We start from the raw sequence: 20,819 nt of genomic DNA, 5'->3' as shown, positions 1-20,819 counted from the left end.
CATCAGACCTATCCATACATATGTACTTTATTTATTTATTCATTTATTATGTCCTGTATAGAAAATAAAAGCAATAATGTGCTATGAGTAAAACTAACAATGATGTGTTATGTACTTTAAAATCGGGGCAACTCATTGCCAAAAAATAAAACGGACGCTGATTTTGAGGGTCTTAACATTGAGCAAAACTCATTGAGCTTTGCACACTCATCACACCTGGCAAAAAAAAACAATCCATTATACGTAAAGGTTTATTATGCCATTTTCAAATAAATTCTGCTTCGAATGTGCCACTACCCAAACGTGCCAGTACCCAAACGTGCAAGTACCTCAAAGTGGCCCGGGAGGGCCCTTTATAGCTGCCCGCAGCTTTAGTTTTTGTTTTGTTTTTCAACCCAACCAGCTAAATTTGAATGTTTGCAGTTAGAAACACAATAACATGTGAGTTTTTAACTTTCTTTTACAGATGTGACAAAAGATACATTTCTGTTTTTACCTGGAACAGACAATAAATAAATCTATCTATCTATCTATACTACTAGACTACTATATGCTTGAAAAGACAGATACAGCGTCAGCAAAGCTGTATTATAAAGAGAATACCAATATCGTAACTTTTTTTCTTTTAAACTAAATACGGAATTACTCAAAAACTAGAACCAATTCAGTCATTTTCGGATTCAGTCAACATCAAAATACCCTTAAACTGTTTAAACTTTCTTGGCACCAAAATGTGTGATGACCACTGTTATTCACACAATAACTAGCATTAATTGCCTGTGCTCGGTTTCAGATTCAGATGTGAAGACTGTATATTTACGGAGTAGAGGTGCGTAACGGACATGAAGACCAGATAGCTGTGGTTGGAAAAATAAGCAACTGTGTAGCTGAGAGAAGACGGCAAATCAATTGGAGACTTTGGACAAACAAAATCGGTTATTTGGAATGTCCTGGAGAACAGAACAGAACAGACAGGTCAATCAAGGAAAGTAACAGTCATTCAGTATTACAATTACAAACATTGTGAGGTATTTGCTGGTGTCGGGCCGAAATATTTACTTCTCAGGTGACCCCCAAAAAATGGCATGTTTGTTCAACCGTAAACATTGTTTGTATTGTCAACGAAAGCAAGCAATAGATTAGAATACATTTGAAATCTGTTTTATAGATTTCCCCCTTATGTTCGGACATGAAAAGTACACGTTTGTACAACACTTGTTATGTATCAGTGAGTTGCATGGAGGGATGGGGAAAGCCATATGTCCACCTCCAGCCTTTAAAGCAGTTAAAATGTGCCCTTAAAAAAAGAAAAATCTACTAAAATAGGACATTTATTGACTAACATGAGCCTTTCTCTATCATAAACATGGTCCATGTTGCCTGTCATTGACTTTCTTAGCAGCCGGCAATAGTTCTATTACTGATAATTTCTGTCATTCCACATTCCAGGAACCCGCTGACCTGTAAACACTGCAGCACTGCTCGGCTGCCGTTTGGAGGTACAGTATTGTATTTCAAAGTGTTGAAGGAATAATTTGACATTTTCTTGGGAAAACGTGCTCTTGGTACCTCTATGGGGGCAAAAAGGCACTTCAAAAAGACAGTCATCAGGCAATTTATTAGGTACAGCTGGTGTACACCTGCAGTTCATTATATCGGAATGGTGACATTGCAGAATTTGGTATCAATAGGACACAGAGCCAGTATGACAGATGTCGCTACTTTTTAGTAATAGTGCAAAATCTACACAAGTGTTTCTGTTATTTTTCCTTTGGATTAATTGGACAGTTCGTTCATAAATAAATTGAAAATCATTGTTCAGAAACAAAGGAACGTTTAAATTTTCCTGATACGTATCATGTCTGGATATTTTCCTGAAAGGGATGTATTGTAGAAAAGCAAGCTTTTAATGGCTTGTATACAAATAGTTGGGCCTCTGGAGTACCTGCCCAACAATCAAGTGTGAAGTTAAATAACCGAGTAATGTACCATTTGTTGTTGTTGCTTGCCTATTTCTGAAAATGTGCCACTCCACTGTTATGTAAAAGATGGCTTAATTTACAAGACAAGAAATAAGGTGTTTATAGTTACAGCAATTCTTGATGGTTGTTTTGGTGGAGGCATGTCGCAGACATATTATTAATACATCAGGGATTTTTTTTTTTTAATTGCGGGGGCACTTTATATGTCTCCATTGAAATGTTGCCGTGCCTGAGTTCGTAAAAGGTTGCCGGTGACTTTGGAGCTAGCTATTTCAATTTCTAAAGGGAAATTCTTTGTAAAGTCAATGAATTGGAGGTTAACCAGCTCCCCCAGCATCACAAATTCACAAAAGTGTAACAGAGTTGGCGAGCCCTGAGCAAGAAGATTTCAATCTAACTAATTTTCTTAGAGAATAACATTTCGGTAGGTTGTCTAAACAGTAAAGACATCTTGAACGCCTCAGTCTGACAGGTGTGGTCATCTGGCCGAGATCCTGCCAGCAGACATTTAGGTAAATCTAAATATAAAACACACCTGTCATGCATCAGGATGAAGTACTTGTTTGTTTTTTTGCTCTCATGTCTACCACCGTTTGACCTGCGATGGCTAAAGAAGACGACGCGGGCGGTTTGGACGAGACTGCAAGTTTAACTGCTGAACAAAATGACTCACCTGACGCCGAGTGTGCTCACATTTTCCCTGCAGCTTCTTTTTCAGTAAGCAAAAAATGCCATAAATGCTAATTTTACATACAGTAGCTAGGATGTATAGCACAAAAGGGCATTTTTGTAACTCATTTTGTTGTTGTTTGACTTCCTTTATCCCATCGCATGGCAGGTACAATATGTTATTTAGCACGTTTACATGCTTTCTTAATAGGCCCATCAAAGAAATTCTAAATAAAACTTTAAGTAACATGCTACCATTAGCCAGCTATAATATAGTGTTAGTTTGCTATCGAATGTTATCATGTTACAGCTACACTATGGCTAAACGTTAACTTCCACACTTTTTCAAGGAAAAGTTTTGTAAATAATTTGACATAACTGTTCATTTTTAACTGGCTACCTAAATATAGGAATATCAATAGCATGAGCATTTCATACATTTTACCAAATCATTTTATGAAGGGAGATAGCAGTATATCTTCACACAGTCATTACAAAGCTTATGTCAAATAACTAAATGAATATAATAATAAATAAAGCTAGATTTTAATAATCTTGTAAATTATTTTACCATCCACAGTTTTGTGTCTTCATGAGAGTCGCCATTGTCGAGTGATATCAGATTGAATCAACTCAATAGATATTTTTTCCTCCAACTTTGCCACATGAACCTTCAAGTTTGAGTAGCGGCGCAGTGCACTTTTCCTGGTCGTAGTTAGGAAAAATCCAACTTGCCATTTTCCTGGAATGCAGCATATACTTTGGTTAAACGTTAGCTTACAGGCTGACCGTTTACATGGAAAACCTCTGTAAATAAAACGACTCGAGGTAACACTACCATTGCCATCATAGTTTAGCTTCTTTTCTGTTTTTTTGCCATACCATGGGTGAGTGCTAGCTGTCTTGAAACACCATCTTTAACTTTACATAGCATAATTCGCTGGCTAGCTAGTGCTAGTTTACTGTCATTTGCTCTCTAGCTAGTATTAATTTGCTTATATAAAATGGCTAGCTAATGTTAGATTCTACTATCTATCATCAGCTGGCAAGCAAACGTTAGTTTACGGAATTAACATTTTCATGACTCATTTTATTTGCTTTTTATGCTGTTGAGTAGCAGGTATGTTATTTATCTGGTTGCTGTGGTGACATAGAGGGTAACACGTGGTGGTCGGCTGAGTGGTATGTTTGTGTTGTGTTTTGGTAGCACAGTGAGGGAAACGTGTCAAGCGCTCCAATTCCATGTGCGGGCCAAGTGTCGCTCAGGGAACACAGCATCTTACAGGCGGCCATGTTGTCTGCTCATGGATGCCACACGAGGTAGGAGATGACCTCAAGTGAAAAACAGAGAAGCTGTCCGTCATTTCTCTCGCTTACTTATTAAACGTTTGTTTATTCCCCTGGCTAGTGAATTTAATGTGGAAAGGTAACAAACTCTCTACTGTCCACTAAAGGTCATTGCTTGTTAGAATGACAGTGATGAATTGCTCTGAGTTTTAAAGTCAGTTAACCTCAACATTACCTCCACCAAGGGCGAAGCAGCATACCTCAGAAACGTTTTGGTGTTGGAATCCAGATTTGTAAGTAGTAGTCCTCAAATACTTTGTAATGTCTGCCACTGACTAAACTGCAGTGACTACTTTGCAGTCGCTGGCTATCAGCTTTTGCACAAAATGTTAGCCACTTAATAGCCTACATTTTAAATGTGGCGAGCTACGGTTGTTGCATCCTAGCTTACACGCTGTCTTGAAAAGTTCATTTTGATCCATATTCAAGGGAATTTTACAGTGTCAATTAAAAGACCTTTTGACTACATTTTCAAGGTGAACACTGTGGTATGTTGATGGTTAGCCGGCATTGTCACATTTATGGTACTGCTCAACTTTAGCACAACTGGACTGACTTACACGCGTCTTCAAAGGCCATTTTCAAGTTAATGCCTAGCTGCAATATGGTCTAACAGTGACCATATTTAGCTGTTAGCTGTTAACTAACATAGCAAAAGACAATAGCAAGGGTCACCGACCTTTTTGACACAAATAACACATTTGCTCAAAATATCTTTAACAATGTTATTGTTAAGTGATATTAAGTAATTAACGTTATTCACAGCATGTGAAGACACTGGTCATGTTAACTGTTTATCACAATTACAGTAGGAAACATACAAATCAATATGCCACATTTTATTTCTATAAATCTCTATCAGTATTCACATTTTCAAATAATCACTTTTACAACATTCACTATGTCCTGTCACTGGTGAGCAATTTTTAGAACAGGCCCACGCGCTACTCATGTGCCTGTGGGCACCAGGTTGGTGACCCCTGACCTATAGGCATTAATGCCCCTTGATGCATTTTGTATAAATTGGAACATTTGTAAATAGTAAATTTGTGTTTTTGTTTCAACCACCTAAAAAAATTACACAAATTATGGCATTCAAACTGAAGAATGTCAATGTCAATTTAGCATGATAAATATTTGAAGTGCTAGAGCGATTTTGAAAGGATCTGACAACAACCGCACAGTTAGTGGGCAAAACACAACAAATACGGCATTATCTGTGTTTATACATCTTTAAATATATCTTATCTAGAGTGACTTGTGCTTTCCAAATACAGACAAATCTCTCCTTCCTCTCTCTTGGGCCCAAGTAGACATGCAATGTAAGTAGGCCTCTGCTCTCGCCGCATCTGTCCACCATATTGTATTCATTTGCCCGGAGGAATAAATAATGAAATCATGACATGGAAAACTATTGTACTTAAACCACATTTCATAGCTGTCTTAAAGGGCTGTTTGAATCCGTTTTCAAGGTGGATAGCAAGCGTTGTCATATTTTGGCATGTGTTACAGCTGGATTTTGGCTTAACGTTACTTTACACAACATCTTTAAAAGCCATTTTAATCCATTTTCAAAGTGGCTAGGTCACGCTGTTTTATTTTAGCATGGTGCAGCTCTACTTTGGCTTAGCGTTGCCTTACATACTGTCTTGAAAGGTCCTTTGAATCCATTTTCAAGATGGCTTTCAACCATTGTCATATTTTTGCGTTTAACAGCTGTATTTGGCTTATATGCTGTCTTGCAATGTTTTAAAAACAATAAATTTTCAATAGCCGGGTTAACATAGAAACTTTTTTTAGTATTTACATACTCCACTATATTCATCAGATCAGCCATCATACAGCCGTAGGATTTGCGGGGATCAATGTAAACATCATGTGATTTATTAGGATGGAGTTCATTAATCTATTTAGAACATTAGTTGTTATAGTTTTGACACTTTTATTAAAGCAAAATCTTGATAAAAAAAAACAAGTTCAAAGTACTTTAAAACTAGTTCACCCGTTGTAGATGAGCTCTTTGGTAAGACGCCGCCATTTTAAAACGCATAAACGACGACGTCATGACAAAATATGTGCAGCGTGACTATTTCGATTGAACGGTTTACATGATGTTCGTTTGGATCGGCATAAACAAAATACCACGTCTGTGAACCCAAATGAAATTCCATTTGGATTTGGCCTTTTCATTGCGATTGAGATATTTATATGGAGCATTGGTCATTCCGATTCATTCTAATCGAAATACATGGATCCATGTGAACCTGGCTAATGTGAGTAGGTCAATAAAGAAAAGAATGGGCCCCATCTTGTTGATGTGGCTCCTCCTTTTGGAACAAATGTCTGTAAACCGAACTAATGTCTGAATAATGGTGGTTCCAATTTTGAAACTCTTTTGAGGCGTTTTTAACCAAATTCCAAACCACTTGAGGGACTGTTCAGCTTTTGAGGTTCCTCTCTGTGACTAATACTTAAGCTCTATAGTAGTCACCAAAAATCACCTTTTTTTCAAGGCCCGTTTTCCTTGGTAACACATCTTCCCAACTTCCAAAGCAACACATTCCTGCGAGTTTTGGCAACACGGTGCTGAAACGGTCGGTAGATTGCTGGAAAGCCAACCAACGCACTTCAGGCCAGCTTCTATTTTTGTCCACAAGTAGAGTTTTTGCTCGGTTTTCGGTTTGGTGTTTTTGTTAACTTTATGTTCAAGTGTGATATTTAGGAGTTACTTCTCAGTCAACACATAAAAGTACCCCTTTCCTCTCATTTTGAAACTATTGCTATTTGGCCTCTGATTGGCTCAAATGGTCTTCTTGTTAAATGTTACAGCACCAGCTATTGCATTGGTTCGTTACAGTTAGTTGTTGATTGTGATCATGATTATCGAACAGGTGTAATATTTGCTTTTATTTAAATGTTGGCCCAGACGGTTTTCTGAGCAGGTTTGAGAGGAGAAATCACTTAACATACCCCACAGTACTATATTGATAATTTCTTAGGATAATCAGAGACATCTGGTAATCAGGCCTTTGCTGACTTGAAGATTGGGGGCGGCAAATTTAGTTCCTCAGTATTCAGCCTTAAAAAAAAAAAATAATAATAAATAAATAAAATAAAAAATAAAAAACTCAGGTACTGAATACACATAAAGTGGATATTTTATGATAAAAGGCCAGATGTTTGTTTGTTTTTTTAAACTTTTGGAAAAAGTGTTTTACTTTACTTCTCATTTTTAAAGTACATACATTATTAACATTCCTACCTGCTGCCAATGTGTAAAAATAAGTTTCCATAAGGCGAAAGAAATGACGGCAGTTCGAATCTGATGGTTTTTTTTTTGCATATTTTTCCGAAACATATTGCTCAAATTCCGTCACTTTCGAGTCATCCACTGTACTATTTAGTCATTACGTTACGCAGGCAATACCACATGAATGAATTTGCTATCTAAATAATGAGGAGTTTCCACCCATCTGTCTTTATACAGAGGGATTTTCTAGTTTGTTTGAGCCTTTTTGGGTGTTGATCTGCCGTCTTCTTCTTCAACGTCCCACCATGGCCTGTCTTGTTCAAAGCTTTAATCAAAACGCACATCTGGATTGCATTTGAGAGAGCTAATTGCCAATGAGCCCACCACAGCAGCACTGAAGTCACTTTATTTTGTGTTAATAATAATAACAACATTGCCCGTAGTGGTTTCATTTATCTTCCTGCCCAACCACAAGATCAAATATTATTCCCAGACATTTCCTGACAGCCTAATGATGTTTATTTATATTTGTACATAGATATGATGCACAAACTTGTTGACCTTCCTGAGACCTTTGGTCCACTCTCGTTTTTTTTCTTCAGTTTTGATATTCATGGGTGGGCTCATTTCACGCAATTGTGTGCTGTCTATAAATGTAATCTGTAGCTCTGGAGTCTGTTTCCAATATGGTGACTGGCTTCTAGACACTGTACCGCAGTGTCAATACTTATTAAATGCAACATGAGGGAGTGCAAAAAGGAGGGGGGAGGGTGGGAAGGTTACTCAAATCTTAATTGCACTAGTAAGAATGAAGGACACGTTTTTCGAAATCTCCTTTCATACAGATCCATCCTTCCAATTTTTTTTATTTTTTATAGTGCGTGTCCTTATTAGGGTCACGGGTGAGCTGAAACTTATCCCAGCTGGCTACGGGTGAGAGGCGGGCTATACCCACACTTATCTTTTATAAAATAGCTGCAGCAGAACCATAACAAACCCGCATTTATCAGTATCTTTCTTTTATGCGGAACCAAGTGAAGGCGGTATTTCACCATTAAAGTGGATGCTTTTACACATCAGGTAATTGGTGCAAAATATAATTGGTTTAACGCAACAGTGTGGGAGACACCTGAGACGCATTTTTCCCCCCTTAAAAACTCTTTTACACCGAAAACTGAAGACACTGACAATAAGGTACAAGCTTTTTCAGGCAGTGGCTTAAGACACTTATGACTAGGGCTGGGTATTGATTCTAATTCTCTCAATTGATTTGAAGCAAGCTACTCTTCTTCCGCCCAATTTGTAGTAAAATGCCCAATCATATATACTGTTATTGGTACCCCTAATCTAATGTGATCAATACATGGGCCTTATCAGAACGTTTGTCCTTTTAAGGATAACTATGCTCAACCTCTCCAATTGGCAACCACGCCCTCACAAAATTGCTTTTAGGTATTGGAAGAAATGTCCCGCAATTATTCGCAATCACCGAAATGTAAAATATTCTGACATCATCCCGATGGTCCGAGGTCTCGACACTCTCTATAATTGGACATGTTCACCATTTGGACATTCCTGGACCATCTGCTTTCCATAGTCATTATGTTCTGTTTTCACTCAAAAAGACGTCTCGCTGTGTTGGTCTGTTTATTGTGGGATTTGAAAGTTATGTAAATGATCATTCAAAAGGATGATTTGAGTTTTAAAAAAGAGAGAGAGACAGAGAGAGAGAGAGAGAGAGAGAGACAGGGAATCTGCCACCGTGATGTTCCTTTGTAATTCTGGCATAAAACCCAGTGTAAAATCATTCCAATGTTTCTTTTTGGTTGTTTTGTTCCCTGTTAATCATCCATTGATGTCATCTGTCCTCATCTCTATCAGCCAATCGTCTGCTTGCAACTGTACGCGCCGGGTGGCACGAAATTGATGTTGTGGCGCGGGGAGCACACATGGAGGAGGGGAGGGATGGGAGGAGCACTAACACGCACACAATCCACCACCCAACAAAAAAGAAAAAAAGAAAACAAACGGCCACGGGACAACGTGGGCCATAACACCCGGATTGTGTGCGTGTGTTGGTGCTCCTCCCTGATTGGTAGTCCTCGACCCCGCCTCAGGCCACTAATCGGTGCAAGGAAGGAGCACTAATTACCGCATTGGCTTCAGGTGTGCCAGCTCAATAAAAGCCTTTTGTTGCCTTCAGTCGGGGAGCTGGGTGGCTGTTTGCTTGTCGTCTTGTTTTTTTTGTCCCGGCACCCGGCACCCGGCACCACGCAGTCCCCATGCCTCTTTCGTTTGTTTTGTTTTGTCTTTCGTGTAGTGCACCGTTCGCCATAATTCGTCTCTCCGCTAATCATTCAATACTCATTAGTGTTCGCCATAATAGTAGTTTCCCTATTATTATATTATATATTACAATAGTTGCTGTCCCTGGCAATGACAATATATGTTAGCAACACATAAATGATCAAAATCCATTAAATATGAAATAATACTCATTTTGGACTTGCCGGACATTAGCAACAGATTGTGCTGCTTTCAATCTTCATTGGTAGTGGTTGTTTGGTTTCCACAACAGATACCGTACCGTACCGGTATCTGCTCCTTTCCCATTGTACTTGACTGCATTCACCAGATTGCTTTCTGAGTATGGTGTGTTTACCAGCCTTTGTCTCAGGGTGTTACACAATTTGAAGTGTACTGAAATGTTATGTTGGTTTAAAATCCTTCTGAGTTTATGGCATGACAAGATTGTTGCGTCTGTCACTCTGATCTGGCACATGCCACAACACAGTCAGGCTAACTGTTCTGGTCCAGACTCAGCTTGTTGCTTGAACTGATGAAGTAGGGCTGGGCAATAAATCAAATTAATTCAATTAATCACCATTTTAAAAATTGAATTGTTGGAAATGTGTTAAATCGTGAAATCGAGTTTTCTTTTCTGGATTATGAAAAGCTGTTCTTATGTCCTGTTACATCCAAATGTTATTGTGAGTTGTAATTTTGGTAGAATATTGGATGGGTGGTTTACAAGACATGTTTACAATAGCTTCCAACTACTTAACTGTGTGGCGTATAAGCATAAACTATGAATGTTAGTTTGTTACAACTGATTTAGAATCAGTATACATTATTGTCTGAACATTTTGCACAGGAATTATTTTTGAATAAGTAAAACCTTTAAATAAATGTTTGTTTGGTTTATTGGATTAAAATCAAAATTGTAATCGTCCTGAATGACTGAAGAAAAAAATTTAGATTTTTATTTTTTGGCCAAACAGATCAGTCCAGTTAGCAGTAGGCTGTTTTTGGCTGTGTTTTTAAGGGTACCAGTAATGTCTGAAAATGTTTTGTCAGCATTTGAAATGCAATGAAAGATGTTGGGGATCATAGTTTGTGGTTTATAGTATGGTTTGAAATTATTAATATTGGTTATTATAGTAATCACTTTACAGGAGTGTCAATTTATGCGCAGAAATTTGCTATGCACGGTTGGCCTTGATCCAGAGTTAGAGTGGAAGTTGCTATTGTTGGTTACAGTGTACTTTACTGTATAGTGTTTTCCTGATGAAGCAGTTGAGCCAGATGACGAGTGGGACCTTTCAAAAGAGGAAGCCTTTATCTCGGGAGCGACAGCAACTCCGGTCTGGAGAGCCTCACTCTGAACATCTTATCGCGGGAAAAACTAAAAAGAAGAAAAATTCTACACATGAATGACCTGCATCTGACTGTCTTCCGTCAAGTATTCCACCATTCGGGCAACGGGATCAAGTATGTATTTTGCAATGTGAAATGCACGGGTTCAAGTGTGAAAACGTCTGGCTTGGCTCTTTGCGGAGAAGCTTTCAATAACGGCGTGAATGCTTTATTGCAAAGCCACAAAACGTTCTCCAAATTAAGCATAATAAGGCCGTTTTATCCTGGAGCAAAAGCGCGTTACCATCACAGACAGGCAGAAATCATTACCACTCAACTGGGCTTTAAAAAAAAAACTTGGATGAAAGCTTGCATCTGGTCTGGCAAGGTGGCCTCAAAAGTAGACCCGCTGCACCATCGCGTGTTATCCAGCCCGTCTTCTAAAGCCTCAAGGTGAGACGGGTGAACAGAAACACATGTGACCCCGGAGCTATTTCACACCGCAGAGTCGAGTAGGTCGTCTTCCATCTCCCTTTGTTTCGGGATGGCGCTTTGAACCTGCGGGCCAGAGCTACGCTAACACCATCGTAAACACTACATCAATCTTTCTCATGATACTGGTATGCGGTCGGCAAAGTCTAATATGTGCATTTTTGGCATTTTAGAAGCAGCATCAACGCAGTCGGTGAAACATGCTTTTACACTAAAGGCAAGTAGAAATAAGTGTTTACATTGTAAAAATGCCATAAAAATAAAATATAACAAAGAGAAACGCTTATCCTCACTAGGGTTATGTAGCCCACTGTAAATGCATCAAATGACTGTAGCACTGTAAAGATCATTCTAGAACAGTGATTCCTCACTTGGGTTCGATTAGTGGTATCGGGTTTCGGAGGTCAAAACACACACCCGACTCAAATTATTTGTGATGATACGCTCCGTTTGTGTACCATTGGCTGCAGGTGATCACACTACATTGCTTGGCCTACCTGTGCTGCAGTAGTCGACTTGTGGATGTTGTGTTGGTACGTCGTGTGAATTCTTTAGTATTGTAATTAGGAGTGTCAAGCAATTAAAATGTTTAATCATTGTTAATCGCATAACTTCAATAGTTAACTCACGATTAACCGCACATTTTATATCTGTTCTAAATGTACAATAAAATGTTTGTTTTTTTAAGTTTTCATACTCCTGTTAACATAAAAGTGGGGAAAAATGTTAAACTAAGAGGAATATGGCTGAATCATTTAGTCATTGATACGGCAATTTCATAATAATTCAGAACATTTAGTTAAAATGAAAAAGACGAGTGTGATATTGATTTGTGTTGAAGTCATTTTTCTGCCACGAGATGGCATAATTGCATTTGTAAGACGCTGGTGACAGCTCAGTGCATTTTTCTTTTTATATTAAGAGCTATCTAATCTTTAACATGATGAAAGTTGTGAAATTCTGCACATCTTTAAAATTGCAAAATACAACTTGACCCCAGTCTCCTCAAATATACGCATTATTATTAAATTTATCACTGCTAAATTTTGACATGGACGTGTCTGCTGTGCTGCGACTGGAATTCCCTCAGTACAGTCTTTCCAAGTAACGGGTGATCCAAAAAAAATTGTGGCGTTAAACTTTAAATTAACTCAAAATTAACCCACTAATTTTGACACCCCTAATTGTAATCCGAATATGTACAATATAAATTCACATGCATCAAGGAACGTATGATGTTCCACAGGGTTCAATTCTAGGGCCTCTGCTGTTTTCAAATATCTTTGAAAGTAAAAAAGCCAATGGACAAAATGAAATGCAAGGCTAAAATTAAGGGAGTAATCATGCATTTATTCAGATTTGTCAGTATGCTACAGAGGTGTAGCATGTTCCCGCACGGAATATGGGTCAAGGCACAAGAAAATGTAACGCTAAGTACTGAACGGGCGAGTGTTAGCATGAGCATACCATTAGATCACTACTTTAATTACTTGTAATGAAAGTTTATTGTTTATAAAAATCAGCATTATTTAGTCTTCTACATTGATTTTCATCATTTACTCGTCAAGAAACTATAATGGATTGAGGAAAAGGGCCATTTTAGAGTTGAGACTTTTCTCCAAGCCCAACATATGCAGTTGTCCAACGTATGCAATCATGTTATCAAGTCCATTTCTCGTTCCGCGTTAGCTGCAGTCATTTTGTAATTGTTTGATGAAAGGCATCCGTCGTCCCTAATCTTAACAATCTGGTCACGCCGGTGGTCACGACCATCAACATGGCGCGGCCCGTTCCTTCGCTCGCTGATGGCCTTTGTCTTGGGTAGATTGTTTTAATTGTGGTGCGGTGCTGACGTAAAGAGGGAGCAGTTGTCTGACGCCACAACAGGGAGGGGTACTCAAACGTTTCCATTGTCTCAAATACAGTTGGCGGTGAGAGTAGTTTACTTGGATCCGCCCTGCATGGTGTAATTTGTGAGGGTTATATTGATAACATGCATTAGGCCGCGGCGACGTGTTTGTCGGCAACAAGAAATGATGCCATATGTAAGAGTTGGGCCAAGGGGAGTACGATTTCAGCCAGCCGCTTAAGTGAATCACCGAATGCGTTGCATGTGAAGTGTACATTTGCGTGACTCGTTGTTTATTGCCCGCGATCGGCTTCGTGACTGTCTGCCGTCTCCGGTGCCAAGTTTGAGGCCGCGCTCTTAAAATCTCTTTAATTTGCCGTCACAAGTAAGTGGCTAGTTTTTTTGTGGTCCATTTCCCATTCATTTTATGCTCAGAACATCTAATAAAGCCCACATTTATTTTAAAGCCATGCATCTCTTTACCATTGCATGCACGACCTATTTGGGTTCCCCGATCTTAAGCGGAGATTACGCATACTGATAATCGGGCCTAAGCATTTATCCTCTCTTCTGATCAAAGGCCTGTTTCTCGACTCTCTGTGAAGCAGGAGTGTCAAGCTCAATTTCATTGCAAGCCATATCGTGGGCCAGTATGGCTAGAAAAAGCAATAATGGCAAGATTTGTTTCCCTCCCGATCGACTCAGCCAACAGTCAATGTTAAACCTATCTGATATATAAGATCATAAATCCTCATGGTGATAGATCATTTGAGTGAATTCCCTAGTTCGAGTTCGCCAAAGTACAAGTGCTGGAACGGCCCAATGATGGCTGCTTTAAACCAAAAACGGGCAGCTTCCTGTTGAATTGTCAGGCATGGGTCCTTCAGACTTTTTCGTTGTTAAGATAGCTATTGGTCAAACTGGTGCTTGTGCGTACTTTTTCTAGGGGGTACATGAAGACATTTCAATATTTATTTTATTATTAGTTTGGAGAATCATCTGCATACCTGCTTCCATTTGGGGCTCATCTGGACAAATTCCCAATAGGAGTTCATCATGATATTCAAAATGGTCGACTTTGTGTTCAATTTCTGGCATGTTTCCCTGAGACTTTTTCATGGATGACGTTCTGATAGAAAAGACCAGACAATTTCATGCCAATTGTTGAAACCGGTACATCAAATTATTCATTGACAATCAAGGATTGCTTGTTATGGACATCACGTCATCTGCATGGCTATATTTTCCTCTATGGGTTTATATGGAAATCGAAGGTACCACTTACCAACAAGTGGCAGGAACTTGATGTTATTTTGAGACATTATGAGAGCTAGTTATGTTGAGGGAGCGTCTTGGAAAGAACCCAAACTTGTCCCTGAATCGCTGGCACCTTCTGTAACGGACGTAATTTGTCATGCAGAATATAAGTGATGGGTTTTTTTTGTTTGTTTTTTTAATCATCCCAGAGTGGATGAGCAAGACAGATCTGTGTATTCTGTCAGGAACACTGAGCGCTGAGCATGTCAACGTGTTTACCAGATCCACGCTGCAGCTCTGTGACTCATTCGTAAGTGTTACATGTCGGCTTTGAAAAGGAAAATTCTGTTTTACAATTTGTCAAAGGTTCCCCTGCCAATAAGGCCTTTTTAGTTTTACAACAACCGCCAATCAAATTTACAAGAGAAATCCCAGATCACCTGAACCAGAACTTAGAAAGAACCAGACCGGGAAGATGCTGTATCCTAAAATTTGACGACAACTATATTTTTCCGACCACAAGTAATATACAATTTACTTCAATTTGTCCCCTGAGGCAGGAAGGGTGGTCGTTTTATGACTAATGCTAAAACTAATAGCTTTATTTTTGCAAGAGCTGTAATGCTTGAGTATACATGGTTTAGTTGACCCAAAAAAGTGAATATTTATTTGCCATTTATAGTTAAAGAAATAGCTGCTAACATGTATGCAGTGAGAATTTTCTTTGCTCAAAACATGGCCATCCACAATTGTTATCTTCTTAAAGAGATACTTGACTCATTTAGTCATTTTCAGCAGTAAGGAGATATTATTTTGTCTATAATTAATGTAATAACTTCATTAATTTTTATATACAATTAATACATTTAAAAACACATTTTGCTACTTACTGTCGACTGAAGATGACATCATGCGTGCCCAGGAAACAGGTAGCGACCAATCATGGCTCGGTTTGCTAATGCTACATGACCAAACTTAGAAAACAGGTGAGCTGTGATTGGTCGTTGCCTGCTTCCTGGATACCTGTGATGTCATTTTCAGTTGAAAGCAAGTGGTAATCATGATGACAATTTGACAAATTGTTGCGTTGCCACATCCTGCTGTAGAGGGTGTGTCAAGACAGGACTGCCCCCTCTAAACAGGCTGATTTCAGTGAGACTCGAAAAAGAAAGTGAAAAGTGTACTGTCATTTTTTTATGATGATCATTTGGATATTTTGACAAAAGCGTGATATTCAGTCACTTGGCAAGTTAGAAAGCATGCCATGGGGCCATCTTCCGTGTGAAAATGATTTTTCTCTGTCAACCAATTCATGGACAACATTGTGTCTAGCTCCTCTACACGAGCAAATCGGAACCACTACATGAGCAAAATGTGCTGAAAAGTGGAATGGTGCAGGTGAGAAAATTCTGCAATGAAGCTAGTTGCTTGGTGCAAACGGCGCTAAAAGGCACTTATTTTGTACCTTTTAATACTAATTTTGGATGTGGGATGGGAGAATAGTTACTTTGAGAGCCATTAATTAGCCCTTTTAAAAGTGATAGACCGATATGTTTTTATTTTTCAGGCCCGATATCGATTAATAGTAGTCAAGTAGGCCGATAACCGATATTTCAAGCCGATATTCAATTGCAGTAAAAAATAAAATATATATCAATATCAAAATTAAAAAAATTAACTTTGTTGAAATTCCATTAAGCATGTTTGTTAAAACAACTTTTCAAGTTTTCCACACTTTGAAGGTTTTTGTTTTAATTTTAAACATATAAAGAAAAGACAGCTTTGTTTAAAAATTATAACAAAAATTGCAGGGAGCTGTCAGGGTCATGAAAATATGTTAGGCTAAATTAAAAACTAAGCAAGCAAATAGCTCCCTAAAATTTTCTACTGTGAATAAAGTTTTCCAAAATTTCAACATATTTCTTATAAAAATTTTTTGATTCATTTAAAAAAATAAAACGTGTAGGGACTTTCCAGTGTCAGCATCATCTTTTATAAAGTGTTTAAATAATACATAAATTAAAAGTTACCTGTATCTCACTGAGAAACAAATGCATGCGAATGTAACTAATGGGTTCTCGTCAGGGTCCGTAAAAAGTTTCAAAAGATATTTGCATAAATTGTCTGAACCATTTATTAACAACAAGTAAAAATTCACCGCTCAGTGAGATACCAGCAGTATAGGCCTTCAGATTCGTAAAAAGGCCGATGTTTTTCAAAATGCCAAATATCGGCCTGGCCGATAATCGGTCTCTCCCTCCCTTTTAATCTTAGACTTTGTATGGTCTCTCCGTGCTTGTTTTAGGAGTTCTTCAGTTACTATGGCTTCCTCCCACATTACAAAAGTACGCATTACGCATGAATTGTCCCTAGGTGTTAAGAATCTATGATTGACTGTCGCTCCGGGTCAAGGGTGTACCCCGCCTCACCTCTCACGCAGTCTGCCAGGACCCTAATGCGAACGGGCATTGTAGAAAATGGAAGGATGGATGGATTCTTAGTGTATCCCTTTTTCCGAGTAATTGGTTTCAGGCGACAGTGGGAGGAGGTGTTCGGACAAGCAACAATTACAGACTCATCCAAGGATGGGGGTGGGGGGGGTGATCATCATTGCAGTACCACTCAGACTGTATATACTTTCCCACAGCCTGTCCCCGGCCCGCTGGGACCCCCGATGCTATCTGCTGACAAGTGTTTACCTCAAACGTCACAAGATAAACTTCAAGCAGAAAACTGAAATGATGGTTGAGCGCACGGAGATGGATGTGAGCGAGCGGCAGCCAACCTTGTCATTTGTCATCTGTTACCTATCAGGTGCCTTCTTTCCCTCTTCTTCTTCTTCGTGTTCATTTGAGATGACTATGAAATACCGCACATATTATCTACGAACTGATATAGCTAATCCAAACAGTGACCCGCCCTGTGATAGGATGTAATTACACACAGTCTTCCGACCAGTCCGTTCCTCAAAACCAAATTTACGGCAAATTATAAGTGTTAAGTTTGATGGAGCCCATAAAGTGTTGTGGTTTTGATATTTGTCGATTAGACTCAGACCACAAGTGACGGCAGGCGTGATGAGACTCGAGCTAGCCACGGTTTTAAGGTAAGTTTGGGTTCAGATCAGGAGGTCACATCCTTCAGTATTTGTCAAGTTGATGCAGTGCTGGCAGCGCGAGCGAAAAGGCCGCAGGATGTCGAGGCTCGAGCACTTTGCAGAATGTTGTTTTCTTTGGGCGCATGGCAAATCTCGAACGGCATATTTTTGCTCCTTCCTGTATGGATTTCACATTTGCATGGGGAAAAAAAAAACGCTTTCTTGTGTGTTTGGATTTCCATTGTGTGGACAACATAAAGGTCTCTGGGATGGGATGTGGGAAAAGGGAGTGTGCACTTTTGCCTAAGTGCATGTTTTGAAGTCTGTTTGACAGCCTTGGTCAGCGGCTGATGTCAGAACATACTTGGAGCCGACTTCGCTCTAAGAAGGCGGGAAACCAGCGAGAGGTCTGCTACTGCGCAAATCCCACAATATAAAAATGTGGCGTGCCTCCAGGACATACAATGTTTAATCATTACACTAAGCCGGGAGTACTTCAGACAAGTGAGAAATTCACTTTGAGTAATAAAAAGTGATGTGGAAGCCCAAAGTTGCTGAAGAATTTCTGTAATGCGGATACTTAATTGGTGTTTTTAATTTGGAAATAAATGTTTTCAAAGGAAACATCTTCGATTAGGATTTGCCAAGACAAAATGTGGTTGTGGGCAGAGAGAAACTTTATTCTCAGTGTCTGTCACACAGAATCCAGCAAAGCAGGATATTAACATGACGGGATTCCCTCAAACAGATTATTCAAATCCTAATCAGTGATATATTGTACAGCCATCCATTTCTGAACTGGTCGCCGGCCAATCGCAGGGCACTTATACAGTAGACAGTCAGCCAATCACTTAGATTCACACCTGTTGTCATCAATAAACCTAGAATGCATTTTTTGGAATGTGGGAGGAAACTGGATTACCTGGAAAAATCCCACAGTAGCATTGGGAGAACATGCAAGAATGCCCAGAACCAAGATTTGAACCAAGAACTCCAAAACTGTGAGGCATACTGTAAGTGATTGCTCGCCCACCATGCTGCCCTGATCTTATTTTCCGTCCTTTTTTTTCTTTTACAAGCTTCTTTCAGACTCTCTTGCTATAAATTGGCATCAGATGCGAAACAGCCACGCTTTATTCACCGTTGGCTTTCACACAGAACTCGCCGACGGCGGACACTGTTGCGTTCGCGCAGTTTGTGGCAGCCACAGCTGCTTTCAACACAAAAGGGTGCGGACGGTAAGTCTCAGGTGTTAAACTTCGCACTCCGCTCACGGCTGCGGTTGTTCGGGTGTCAGAAACTAACAACTTCCTGGGGTTATTTCAAGCCTGCATTGGTCCCTTACACACGCGTTGGCAAAATGCCAGTTTACATGACCAGTTTGAAAGCGGCGAGAGAGATCGCAAAAAAAATTGAGGATTTTGCGCAAGACTGCTAAGGCCAAACAAAGTTTCATAGAAATTGTTGTTGTCGTGTATTTACCTTTACATTTAGGTTTCAGATTATGTTCATGGTTTGTGTTTGGAAATTGGTTGTGGATTTTTTACACAATACCTCTTGTTCTTGTTGTTAGGTGTAGGGTCGTGTTTAGGGTTAGGAGTCGGGGTAATGGTTAGGATTGGGTTGAGCCCTTATCCCATTGAGGGGTGAACATTTACAACGCTAAGGAATGTTGATATCATGTCAGGATTTCTTGCAAGGTTGCAGCATTTCCGAAACGTTCTCTAAACAGTCTTTTTTTATTATTATTTTATTTTGTATGTGGGTGAGTATGTGTATGTGCGTGTGTGCGTGCGTGCGTGCGGGTGTGTGTGTATTCGTTAGTTCACCAAAAACCTATTAAAAAAAATCCCATACCGTTCACCTAAACCGAACACTGCCGTCAGGAGACCCGAGGAAGGACCAGAGAAAACAAAGGAAAGTGAAATCCAGCACCGACCAGACACCACCCACTGGGCCACCAACCAGAGTTCTTCACCAACCCCAGAAACATCTAAATTCCAACAAATCAGGGAGACCTCTAAACAGTCTTGATGAAATTAATTCGCTAGTGTCGCAAACGTTCATCCCTCATTGAGATACGGACTTAGAGGTGAGTTAGCGATGGCCTTGGCTATAGGGTTAATATTTTAGGGTTAGGTTAGAACCTTGATGTTATACAAGTATGTATATAAAACCTGATGAGCAGACTCAGGTGAGTCTGTTGAAAAACGGAAAACCCGGTCACCAGTAACATCTTTCAACTCAAGAGCATACAAAAGAACCAGACGACCCGACTGATGGACAACCCAGCGCAGCAGTTTGAAGACCTTGAAAACTGAAGATGTCCTGCCGAGCTGCCAGAAAGCAGCAGGTTCTTTGTCCATCCGTCAACAGCGCCGCTCATAAATAACCTCTCTGGCGTATGTGCAGACACGGAGTCCTTCATACTATGCGGAAACCAAGCCAAACGGCCTCGCCGGAGCCTGAAAGTACCAGAACGGGTCAACAGAAAAATGGCAACAGGTGCTCTGCTGCTTACAGTCAAAAATGTGAACTATTTTCTTCAGAAAAAAATGTGTTGGCAAGAAAGCTGGGGAGCTACAAAGACGGTGTGCAGGCAGGTGATTGGAACAACCCGCGAGACGAATACCTTGTATAAGTCCACCTTGCTTTTTGTCAGTTATTGATGGAATGTTGATGAATGATGTGCTTTCTCTACCATTACAAATGGCGGCAGTCGGCGTCATGACCTTTATTGAAGCCCCTGGCTACACGCAGGGTGTTGCCTCCAGATAAAATCCCACACACTCCCCCATTCACCTATTCTTTTCCCAGTTCCTATTGCTTTTTCCGTCTTCAAGTGTCCCGAGTATAAGGTGTTTAATAAGTGTCCACATTTCCTCCGTGAGAGGAAATAATAAATCCGGCTTCACTATTTCAATAAACAAAAATGTACTACAATCCCCTCAACGGATAATGAGAGAAAAGTGTGTTTGGCACATGGCGTGTAGCGTGGATTCGCCAGATGCCTGTAGTCTGTTGTTGAGACAAGGAGTGTTTCTTGGCGTGACGCAAGCTGGTTCCAAATTGAGCCTGAACTCAGCGGGCGTGATTTTCGTAGATCATGGGCTAAACGAGCGTGACGTTAAGCTTGGTCATTGGTCCAGTTGTTCCACTCACTCATATATGATATGTTCAGGTACATGCATCCAGTTTTGTGCAGTTGGGAAGAGCCATTGGGCCTACACAAAAGCCACC

General features: G+C 39.7%; 1 protein-coding gene across 1 annotated transcript in view; it reads left to right on the top strand.

The window, feature by feature from the left end:
- Positions 1 to 2,549: 2,549 nt before the first annotated feature.
- LOC147181240 (uncharacterized) overlaps positions 2,550 to 20,819 on the top strand; it is an 84,919-nt gene continuing 66,649 nt past the window's right edge. Inside the window, exons 1-2 of the mRNA XM_086092919.1 lie at positions 2,550 to 2,699; positions 3,859 to 3,971. Of these exons, the coding sequence (XP_085949045.1) occupies positions 2,586 to 2,699; positions 3,859 to 3,971 (227 nt within the window). The 5' untranslated portion in view covers positions 2,550 to 2,585. The remainder of the gene's footprint in view (positions 2,700 to 3,858; positions 3,972 to 20,819) is intronic.

The sequence above is a fragment of the Leptonotus elevatus genome, chromosome 1 (assembly GCF_054856555.1).
Source record: "Leptonotus elevatus isolate MCC_2025b chromosome 1, RoL_Lele_1.0, whole genome shotgun sequence".
Classification (NCBI taxonomy): Eukaryota; Metazoa; Chordata; class Actinopteri; order Syngnathiformes; family Syngnathidae; genus Leptonotus; species Leptonotus elevatus.
Note: the sequence above shows the minus strand (reverse complement) of the source record. Positions and strands in the feature narration are given on the sequence as shown.